Source organism: Cavia porcellus, unplaced genomic scaffold (genome assembly GCF_034190915.1).
Source record: "Cavia porcellus strain 051 isolate PalLab524CR breed Dunkin Hartley unplaced genomic scaffold, mCavPor4.1 scaffold_1, whole genome shotgun sequence".
NCBI classification, from domain to species: Eukaryota; Metazoa; Chordata; class Mammalia; order Rodentia; family Caviidae; genus Cavia; species Cavia porcellus.
In genome coordinates this window covers 79,340,879-79,353,016 of record NW_026947484.1, presented here as the reverse complement: position 1 = coordinate 79,353,016, position 12,138 = coordinate 79,340,879, and the positions used below count along the sequence as shown (strand labels likewise).

General features: G+C 33.1%; 1 protein-coding gene across 13 annotated transcripts in view; it reads left to right on the top strand.

Moving 5' to 3' along the window:
• The window catches only part of Rfx3 (regulatory factor X3), a 289,321-nt gene that overhangs the window by 112,493 nt on the left and 164,690 nt on the right, over positions 1–12,138 (top strand). For all 13 annotated transcript variants that reach the window (XM_063250481.1, XM_063250503.1, XM_063250437.1 and 10 more), the window contains one exon: positions 5,719–5,843. In XM_063250481.1, the coding sequence (XP_063106551.1) occupies positions 5,727–5,843 (117 nt within the window). In that variant the 5' untranslated portion in view covers positions 5,719–5,726. The remainder of the gene's footprint in view (positions 1–5,718; positions 5,844–12,138) is intronic.

The window sequence follows — 12,138 nt, the reverse complement described above, 5'->3', positions numbered from 1 at the left end:
GTTCTATACATTTTTGCCAAAGTTTCAAAAAGCTCTATCTATTCCATGAATATTTAACCATGTAAGATCCATGCACATGTGGTTCAAAGTATGACCCACTGTTTTAAATTGCATGTTCTTTGAAAATTGCTTAATACCCTCATTTTTTAAAGTGCTGGAATAAGAGTTTTTATTGTCCTCATCCAAATAGTAAGAAAAATGTACATTCCTACTAATTTTATGATCAGGAAAGTCAGTGTCAACAATGTGTTATGTTTTTCCCAAACCATTGCTTATTTTAGTTGTCTAATTTTAATGGAAATTTTAATTGCTATGGGCAATATCTGTACTTTTTAACATTTACTTAGTAACACTTTTTAACATTTACTATTACTTTTTAACATTCACACTGCTGATACTGAATCAGTATTAGTAATAAAAGCTGTAGGATTTTGATTATAATAATTTTAGATCTTATAGGAGCACACTAATGTTAATTTTCCCTATTTAAAACATAATAATTTTCGATTTTAAGATGACATTGCTGTGATTTTATGTTGAACTAAGATTCTAATGCTCTTACAAATAATTCATTATTGAGTATGATCACATTTTATATGATTTTTTTAACTATTATTATTAAATAACTCACAAGAATTTTGTCTAATTTGGAAATTTTAACCAGCATCTTTGTCTTTCAATGCTAAGGAAAAAGGAAGAAAATTTTCTGTTGTACTTGAAAGTTAAAAAAGTCATTATATTCCATGCTGAATTAAAACCTGTTAAAGTCTTCAGTGTTAAACACAATACAGTAAGTGTAGTTGAATCAAACTTTTAGACTTTGCTTTTAGGATGGCAAAATTATATCAAGATGAAAGATCCCACTAAAAATTAGATGGGTATTGCCCATTTTAAACTAGCCTACTTATGTAGTTCTGTTTGATAAGTAATTGATTAGGTCAGACTATTAAACCATTTATTCTGGCATGTACATTGTGTGTGATAAAAGGAATCCAACTGTGACTTTGAGTGTATTAAATAATCTTCAGGAAGTTCCAGAGAGAACATTTGAATGCTTTAAAACTTGAAAATAATGCATGTTTGTTCCAAACACATCTGATTTGCCTAGATTTACCCATCAGGTTGAGGAAATGCTAATCTTGTTGCATTCAGCAGCTGGGTTTTTGCAATATTCTTTTCCTTCTCCTAGGGGTTAATTAGCCTGCTTTCAAAATGTGGCCCATTTAGCTGTAGATTCGCATGATTCAGCCAGAGCTGGCTGTACAAAGCTGAACCTTTAACAGGCGGGTGTGTCCAACTGCTTAATTAGCCAGAATAAAAAGGTCCTTTGTCAAACAAGCATCTGTTGCTCATGGCACACCTGACAGTCACATTAGGCAAGGATGACTAGACTGAAATTGTTCAAGTCTTTCCTGCAAGAATATACAGCTCATTTACATAGGAGCCTCATCATTGACAGACTGCAGGGGTTTATTTAGCTTATCAAAATGGATTAATGTGACTGCATTTGTGACTGATAAACAAATATCACTTGAAAGGAGGCTGTGAAGGAACTAAACCAACTAAATTACTACCAAACATAAACAAAGCACCAGAAACCACTGCTGGATGAATGTAAACATCTCAAATATCCTCAAACTGCTATGTTAGGTGTAAAACAAAACCTACAAATGGAGCATGTCCTCATGTGATAATCTTTACTTTGTATGAATGTTAGCTAACTCCCAGAATACTGTTAGTGTTTATGGACTTAAGTCATCTATTTAGCAAAATTTGGCAGGAGAGTTATACTTTTCAAAAATGCTTTATAACATTAATTGATATGCTGTTAAATGAAGTCTTTGGAATTAATCATGTGCCTCTGAAATGCCTCTGAAAAATACTAGTTATGTTTTGTGATGGCTTCAGTAGAAAAGGAGGAAATAAATTCTTTAATTTTGGTGTCGGAAAGATAGGATGCATGTCTAACTTTGGAAGTATAAATAAAGTAGTATGTGCTTAGAACCCAAAGTTTCTTCTTCAGTCCAACAGTCTTCTATCTAGGGATTTATTTTTATTTGTAAATCTAGTGAGGATATTGCAAAATATTATAACCTAGTGGTGATACCATGGGCTTTAGATCCACACAGATATAGATTGAATTCAGGTGCTTCTTCTGACTTTTTTTTTTTGTCTTTTTCTTTTTTATCGGTACTGGGGATCCAACTCATGACTGTCTGCTTGCAAGGCAGGGGCTTATGCCACTGAGCTAAATCCCCAGCCCCTACTTCTTCTGACTTTTGATAAGTTTAATTGAGCTGTGCCTGTTGCCTCATTTGTTAAGTAGAGAACTGTGGTACTATGAGGATTAAACTAGAAAAGTATTTAATGCAGTTAGCTTAGTTTCTGGCTCCACTAAAAGTAAATGACAGCGCTAGTTGTGACTTTTAGAGGTGGTCTTGTGTGGGATGTGATTGAGAGTCTCTTAAGACATGTCAGAGAGAACCTTAAGCTGAAGATGATACTGAATCAGAGAATGAAAGCAAAAAAAAACCAGACAATGCTGAGGGACTGAATTCTTAATCTATTGGTTTGACTCTGTTCTAGAAGCCAAGTAGTTTGGACCAATGAACAGAAATTTGGAAGAAACAGTAGATACTCGGAGAGCTGGTTGATACTTGGTTTTACTGGGTTGGGATCATTGTGCCACTTTTGATATGGTATGTTAGAAGGAGCCAAATGCTGAATGTGAAGTTTTCTATAACGTACTAACTTTAAATTTTAAACAAGTGTTTTTACCTCTCTTACTTCCACTACACTATTTTGTAAAGTCTGCTTTTGTTAAATAGTTGACAGTTGGTTTGTTTTCTTTTTCTAAAATTTTAACAACCTTTATTTCTTTTCTCTTTATTTCTATCTGTGCAGTGTCTATTATGAAACTGAGAATATTCAACCTGTCCTGGTAGTTCAGTGCACAGAGCTCTGTGATGTTCAAACCCTGCTTTCCTATTTTCCACCAGTAGAGCCTTGGGCAAGTGGTTTATCATCTCTGAGACTTAACTGACCAACCTGTGAAATGAGAAAACTATAGTTTTAATAATACAGTCACACCTTATTTCAATAATCAAAGCTTGGTATTACTCTTTTGCATAAAATAAGCGAATCAGTTCAAATGTCTTCAACACTGTCCCTCCCCCCTCCCTCTGTGTATTCAAATTTCAATTAATAGAAATAGGTTCTTGGCTTCATTCTAGAGACTCAAAACACTCGAATGTTTATTGAAGCAAAATAAGTGATTCTATATTGCCATTTAAATTATTGGCCAGTAAACCAGTAGTACGGGCTCACCTTTTCAAATTTCAGATTTTTCAAGAAAATCAGAATTTGCATTTCAGGGCATAGTTTTCTGATTTTTAAATGTTGATAGGCATTCACTCTGAGCAAAACAAAATCAGTAGGTTGAGTCTAATATAATAAGGAAGAGGCCAGTATTCAATCTATGGCTTTACTTTCCTGATACACTGTTTCAGATCGTTTATTGAGTGTTAAGAATTACTTTGAAGGTTAAGTTAATTTTAAACAGAACTTCTTTCTTCACATGCTTTCATGTGTTTACTTAAAACACTGATTGTCAAAATGTGGGTCATGGACCTGAAAAGGATATGTAGACTGGTATGCATACAAAGTGTGAGCATACAAGGCAGTCTTGGCAATGTTTCTAAACAGTTCTGGGGGAAAAGGAGGGAGGATTGGCGTAAGCCATTTGCTTGTTCAAAACAAAACAAAACAAAACAAAACATATGTATCTACTTCGGTTTGAGTAGCTTAAAGGAAAAGCAGTAACTGGCCACTCTGCCTTCATCCGTGTCTTAAACTAAGACTATCAGCCATCTTGATGTTGGCAAGAGAATCAGACAAAAACTCACAGAAGGTAGATCTACTGTGTGGTTCATTCCACATCTCCCGAAAAACATTACCTCAGTCTCACTAATTGCTCCTCTACCATAGCACACAAGCATCAAAGCATAGAAATGTGTAATAAATCAAAAGATCTTGGCTTCTGCTTTCTTTTCTGTTGAACCCCTTCCCTCCCTCCTACTCTATGATGAAAGAAAGAGGAAGCACCATAGATAGGGTTCCTAATTTGCATATTCTTCCCCAAAATTTTAAGAACCATTGCCCTTCACTGATCTTAATTAGTAGGAATTTTCTGTAATTAATGCTGTTATTTTCATATGTTTGTGCACCTACCCATGGTCTTCTTGGTAGTTCAAAGGGGTGTGTGAGCGTGTGTGTGTGTGTTTGTAAATCAGTGTCAAATTTTAAAAACTGAGCCACAATTTGTGATGTTTCACATAAGTATTTCAGTCTTTGGAAAATTAGAACTGGTTTCTGCCAATTAGCCCTCCTATATATCCATCATATCTTAGAACTGAACATTAGGGCACTCATAGAACTGGGGGATTAGCCACAATCTCCATCCTTTTATTTTGTAGCCCCTACTCGGCTTCTGTTTATGTACTTGAGGTTTGTCACTTGTAAATGATAATCATCTTACCAACTACATTAGGTTGGTCATTAACATTTTTAAACAATTAGTGATAATTTCCATTACTATACTTTTTAAATACGCATTAAGTTTTATTGTGTTGTTTTAGGATTTTGACAAAAAAAAATCAAGATAATATTCTGATTCCTTACAAAAATGCCAGCATCAGCTCTCCAAATAAAATAAGCACACATTCAAAGTTTAAAAAAAAGTCCCCAAACTCCCCTTGACCCTGTTGAGTTTCTTAACCTTTGTGGAGTTTACATTCTTCATTTATAAAATAGGAGGAGATTTGATGTCTTCAGAGATCCCTTTGTAAAACCGAATGAGATAATAGAAGTTATGGAGAAAAAGAAATGGAAGAGGTCATAACAAAAGATTCTGAAAAGAGTTAATTTTCTGCTTGATAGAACTAAATACTCTTTCAGAATTTTTTAAGGAAAATCAGTGCATATGATACTTTCATGGACTTTAGCTATGGTGCAAAAGTTTTTTTTAGGCCAGCAATTAGTGTCCGCTTCGTGTTAAGGAAGAAAATGAGAATTCTGGTTCCTGCTCAATAGCAAAGGAATTCTTATTTACTTTTGAATTCATAAGTAGCAAAAGGGATGTTAAGACTTAGAAGCTTGGAAAATTTAATGAACTTGATTCTTTGACTAAATTTGGGATATATCAATTGATTTTTGGATATGCACCAATTTTTATATATCACTGAATAGTAAGTTTTTAAATTGGAAAGGATCTTACACATGATTCATTTTATATCATATTCCTTCAGGAACATTTTGATAACCTTTGAAAGTATCTAGAAAGTAGTTTCTACCAGGTAGGGTGTGTTCTGAGAATTAAGAATATGTTACATTATTTTGAAGCATAATTCTTAAAGAGAGTGAAATATTTGTAATAGATGAAATCTAAGGAAGGCAGTTCTTCATTAAATTCAACCATCATAATCTCAGTTTAACAGATCCTAGTGAGTAATTGTTTTTAATAAAAATGTGGCTGAATATTCTTCTGTATTTAAATAGTGGTCATGATGTTTATAACATATATGAATTATGGGAGTTTGTTGGGACAAGAGATATGATGAGAGCTAAAAGTCTCAGTACAGAATATTAAGAATAAATGTAAGGAAGCTTGTTTTACATGGAGAACATAGTAAATTTTATTTCTGTTTTCATGTATTTCAGAGACCATCATGCAGACATCAGAGACTGGGTCGGACACAGGTTCGACAGTGACTTTGCAAACATCTGTGGCTAGTCAAGCAGCAGTGCCTACACAGGTGGTACAGCAAGTACCAGTCCAGCAACAGGTAAGGATCTGCTATTCTCCGAGAAGAGGCTTTTTCTTTCATCATGCTGACTGCCTAACATAGCTGTGCCCATGGACTGTTTAGACTTAACTATCTCCCTCACTGAGTGCTAAGAAAGGCATAGTTCAGTTCTCAGATCATTTCAGCAAATGTTTATTCAGTGTTCCTGAATGTGCCATGTTCTTTTATGCTAGGCTGTAGACGAATAAAGGTAAATACTTAGATTGTAAGCCCTCTCTAAAACAGCTTCTTAATTCCTAAAGGAAGGTATTTTCTTTTGACTTGACTGCGTTAAAAAAGATTTTCTCCTGATTTTTTTCCCATTGTATATCTGAGCTTCTTATTTCTTTCATATTGAAATGTCAGCAACAATATTTTTTATTTAATTGGCTCATAACACTTATTAAAGCAAGCATGCATGTACATTACACTAAAAATTTTTGCTTTTGTGATGTGTTAGTACCTTGGGGGCTTGAGATATAACTCAGCAGCATAAGTACTTGCCTGGCAAGTGCAAGATCCTGAGTTCAATTCCTGGTTCAATACCCCCTCAAAAAAAATTTTTTTTAATAAAAAAAAAAAAAAAAGAAAGAAAGAAAAGAAAGTGCCTGGCCATTAGGTGGCTGCTAAATATCTTTAATAAAAATGAAATTAATCTAAAATTATGGAGATCTGGCCCATCTATTAAACACTTGGAAAGGAACTCTATCAAATGTGTGTATATAACTCATTATCAAATGTATGTGTATGTGTTTTTTTTTTTTTGTTTGTTTGTTTTTTTTTGTACTGGGGACTGAACTCATGACCTGGTGTTTACCAAGCAGGTATTTACGCTGCTGAACCAAACTTTCAGCCTTCATTATCAAATATTTACTATAGGTTTATTCATATGTGGGATATTTGACTTGTTTTAGAAAGATACTGACAATGATGTTCATGTCAGTTAATACTACGTGTAGACTGTGAACATACTGGCCTGTCATGTTTTCCAAAATGATAAGAACTTAAGTAAGAAAGATCTTACATCATGTAGCATTATTTTGACACTCAAGATTTACCTGTAATTTCTCAGTCTGTTGGAGAATCTTTAACAAATCTTAGCTACTGTAATTCTAACTAAAAGTTTAGAGAGAGAGATATCTTGTCAAAAATGATAGAAGGACAGAGGTTATATTCTTCTCAAGGTAAGGAATTGGGTTGGGTGTGGAGGAGAGTGCTGGGATCCCAAAGAAGTCTTTGACTCTAGGGTAAGTAAAGCTATCTGAAAAGTAATTTTTAAAAAACCTTAAGCACATTCCTTTTTTCTTAATCTCTACAATCAGTACATACATTTAAACCTTCCCCATACCTCATGCTCCAAATTGATTTGAACTATATGTGTTTTTTATAAAAAATATTTCATATGTTTCAACCTATTAGTTATGTTTGTTATCTTTTTTCTTTTCTTTTTTGAGACAAGTTCTGTTTGTGATGTCATGCTGGGATTGAACTCACTATGTAGCCCACGCTGGCCTTGAATTTACAATATTTCTCTTGCCTCCTGAGTGATGGTTTTGCAGGCATGTGCCACTATGCCCAACTTTCTTTTTCCTTTTTAAATTTATTTTATTTTTATTATTTTATATTATTATAATTATATATTATATAGTTATATTATTATTTTATTTTTATTATTTATTTTATTATTTTTATTGTTCTTTTTTTATTTAACCATTAAAGAGCCTTTCCAAAATAATGTTTTAAAATCCTCTGGTTTTGTTTATGTCATTGCCAATTTCAAAGCTGAATATTATTCAGAGAAGGACAGCTTACATAGTATGAATCAGATAGCAACTGAGTAAGTGTGGCATTTTTCTGCACACTTAATGTTAAAAAGATAATTCCGCAGTGTATAAATATTAAGGGTTAGTCGAACAGTTAACCTCACTTTGGCTTGGTTTTCATCTGTTTTGTGAAAGAATGATTTTTGAGAAAACTTGTCTCAAACAGCAATGGGATGCAGATAGTGTTCCTATCTCCACAAACTACCGTCTGAGACTTTGAAAAATCTTTAGTACCTGTATAACTCTCTGTCCTAGAATCTATCTTTTTTTCATCCCACTCAAAAAGACAGTTTTCTTTTTATTAAATATATATGTATATCAAATATATATATATATGTATCATAGCAAACCAGTGTATGCTATGAGTCTTACACAGTTCATGTAGTAGATAGGGCATGCATTAGAGTCCATTAATGCAGCATTTTTTAAAAAGTGGAATTTAACTTCCCTTCTCCTAAATCACTTCTCAGAGGCTTCTGAAAGTTCTGAACTTTTTTACCTATTGTTTTTATATTTTATACATTATATTTATTTTACTGCTTTTTTTTTTGGTACTGGGGATTGAACATACAACCTCATACTTGCCAGGCAAATGCTATGCCACTGAGCTAAATCCTCAGTCATTTCCTGCATTTAATTTTTAAAAAAATTTTAGTACTAAGAATTGCTTTAATTTTGCTTTTCTTGATCCCTAACACACACTCCTTTCTTATTCTTCATGTTACTGATAGTTTTAGATTCTGATGTACAAATATGATAATTTCATATGTCTTAACCTAATGATTACATTTTAATTTGGGTAGATTAATATTCAGTGTTTATTCTACCTTGATGTATAAATTTATTAAAATATAGCATATAGTAAGGGTCCTATCCTGTCTTGCAAAGTTCATTTATTTTCCCCGGTTTAATCATATTTTTTTTTAGTTTGTAAGACTGCTGTGGATGCATGAAACATTCTTTGATTTCTCAATTTTTTTGTGTAGCCTCTATGATTTTTTCTTTTTCTCTCTGAAAGTTTATAAAATGTTTACATCCAAATTTATTGAAATTTTATGCCTATTTTTTTTTTCCTTTGGTTTTTTTGAGACAGGGTCTTGCTACATAGTTCAGGCTGTTCTTGAACTCAGTATGTAGCCCAGGATGACCCTGAACTTGTGATCTTCCTGACTCATCCTTCCAAGTTCTGGGATTATAAGTGTGCACCGCCATGCTTGGCCCTGCCTATTTTAATAAATTGTGTTGAAACTATCATGGGTCTTTCCAAAGTGAGTATTCATATTCTTTAGTTCTAGAAATTTTTCTTCAGTTTTTTTGTTTGATAATTACCTCTCCTCTGTTTTCTCTTTCTTTTTTTTTTTTATTTTCTAGATTTTTTGATTTATTTTAAACTTCTGGCCTACTTTAATTTCTAACATCATATTTTTACATGCAAATAAAAATTCAAAATGCCCTTTCTCTTTTTATAACATCATGTTTTCATTGTTTTATTTTTTTCTCAGAAGGTATAATTTTTTAAAAATGATTGAAATTTTCTTTTTACTTTTTCTTTCAAGGCGGTCTGTTCTTGTTTTTTGTCTTTATTATTAAAACTTTTAGATGTCTGGTAACTGGTATTTATCATATCTTAAAATGCAGGATATTTGAATGCATAAATAGGCCTTGTTGACTTACAATGGGGTCATCTGATGGGGTTATTTAACTGGGAGCCCTCTAATGTTCAGTATCTTTGTCCTGTTTTTAAAAACTTGTTCAACTCTGCCTGCTCGGTAAATGCTTAGCTGCCATAGAGTTGAGTGGGGAGAGAAACTTGGTTAATCATTGAGTTGATTTGATTCATTTAATATTTTTTGATTCATATAATTTTTTTATATGGTATCACAGGTATATGATCTTTAGTGCACAGGTTAAACCAAAGAATTAAGAAACCTCCCAATTTTTTATTAAATCTAGGGGAAGTCTCTTATCATACTGCATGGGTGGGTACAGGAGGTCTGATTGCTTCTCAAATAGAATTACTTTTTATATTAAGTACATGGCTTACAGACAAGGTAGATAGTTACCAAAAGCGGGAGAATGAGTATCACCAGCCATAGATAGAAAATTATGAATGTATACTCAGGTGAATACACCCCCCCCCCCCCGCCGCCACACGCACCCACACACAGTTTCATTCTTGTTCTCATAAAAAGTAAATTCATGTATACCTGTACCATACTGTGAAAAATTCTGTGCTGTGCCATATGGTTCCCTCCATGCAGGCATATTTTTCAATTCTTTAAGTTAGCTCTCTCCTCCGGGACTTTCAAAGCAGGTGTTTGCATTTTCTTACACCAGGCATGAAAGGTGAAAACTCTGATTTTCTCTTTGCCAACAAAATATTTTATTTCATGTATTTGGTTAGTTATATTTGCCTAGAGACACTTGCTGTGGACTTGGCCTAGGTTTATTTGGAAGAAATATTTTTCTCTCCTTTGTCATCCTCTCACTGGAGTAGCATCATGTTTGAAGCTCCCTAGTTCATACTACCATTGTTTATGTGGATACCAGTTGTAAATGGTAATGATAATGCTATATTTCTTACAACTCTGACGTACCTATTAAGTCCAAATTGTTAATGTGTTTAAGTTTTCAGACTATACTAGAATGCTTTTGAAAGCATTTAGCTTTTGTTTGTGATCTGTGGTAGCTATTGAAATAATGGTAGTGATGGCAGAGAACTAATTCTATTCATTCAACTTTTCAGTAACTTAGCTAATTATGTGTATGTAGATGCGTGTGAGGAACCTGTAATTTTGGTAGTTTTAGAAAGTTGAAAAACTGGCCAATTTTGAGTTTAAAATGTTACATCCATTTCTTTAAAGCCCTTTCAAATATTCTAATTCTCTAGGTAGTAAAATGTTTATTCTCAAAATATTTCTATAATTATTATCTCATATTTATTGCATATGACCTTAAGAATAAATAAATGTCACCTTTTCTTGGACAGTATGGCTAAGGAATGTAGCATTTTGAGGAAAGAATAGAAAGGCTTTGTTATATGAAACTATATCATATTTCTTAGTTAAGTTATTATTGTTTTGCAAAATATTTTAGTCTTAGCTTCTAAGTGTAGATATTGTTGCCTAATTTGATAAAATGTATTGACGTTCAATTTCTTTTTTGTTTTTTTTATCGGTACCGGGGATCGAACTCACGACTACCTGCTTGCAAGGCAGGTGCTTATGCCGCTGAGCTCAATCCCCAGCCCCTGACGTTCAATTTCTTGATTACAAGATTAAACTTTGATATTACCCATCCTATTATATTTATCAAAATACTTTTTGGACTGATAGTCCAAAATATGACTCGAAATAGATTGTTCCCCTTCCCTGTCCTCCTGCATTGAGTGATTGAAGAGTTTTTTTTTTATTACTTTATTTGTTAATATTAAGAAGAAAAGGTAAAACAAATTTTCACAACAAAATAATGAAAAAGTAACAATTATTGATAAATAATGCAACATTATCTTTAGTCACTCAAGTACAAAATATGGGCATAAAAATTTCTTCAATATTAGCACAACCTTTCCTATTCGGTGAACTAAGTGACACTAATGGTATAACTAACTTGCATTTTTTTTCTTTTCCCTTCTATCCTTTCTCTTTTCCCCTATCTTAGTTTCTTCTTCTTATTGAACAGTTTCCTCCCATTTCACAGTGACTATTGTATATTTTGAACCTTATGTTTTCACATATGTCACTGTGGTGTGATGTTTTTCAATCCTTCTGCGAAGATACACACAAGGGGAATACCTGGGTTGAATGGGACCTCTAATCCTAATTTTTTGAGGAATCTCCACACTGATTCCCACAGTGTTTGTACTAATGTACTCTCTAACCAACAGTTGTAAAGAGTTTATTTTTCCCTACAGAACCAGGAGCTTTTTTATTGGTTGATATATTTTTTTAAATTAAATGATTTTTTAATGAATAAGGGACAGGATGAGATAAAAGGGGGCATAACAACATAACAATACAGGTTAAAGCATAACACTTTCAGCAACCTAGTGCTTCACCACCAAATAACCCAACTTAATAGTAGTTACCATAGTGTCTTTTTCTTTGAAATATTTGAATATAACTTCATATGCTATAGCATCAAACATATCAAGACTGTGTAACACCAGTCAAGTGGATGAAAGCATTGTAGAGTATTTAGAACCAGCTAACAGAAAAAAATGATCAAAGGTTTCAATATTATCTCTTTGCCTATAGCAATTTTTGTTTATACTACCACATATGATAAAATCCAGCAAGTTACAACATAATAAAATCAATGGAGACAGAAGAACAATAGTTTGGTACGGCTTTAAGACAAGATGTTATTAAATCGGCACTAGCTGTTATTATGACTTATTTTCTTCAAAGTGGCTGTTCATTGCATCACTGGCCATGATATCAAACAGCCCAGAATAAAGCCATTCCAATTAA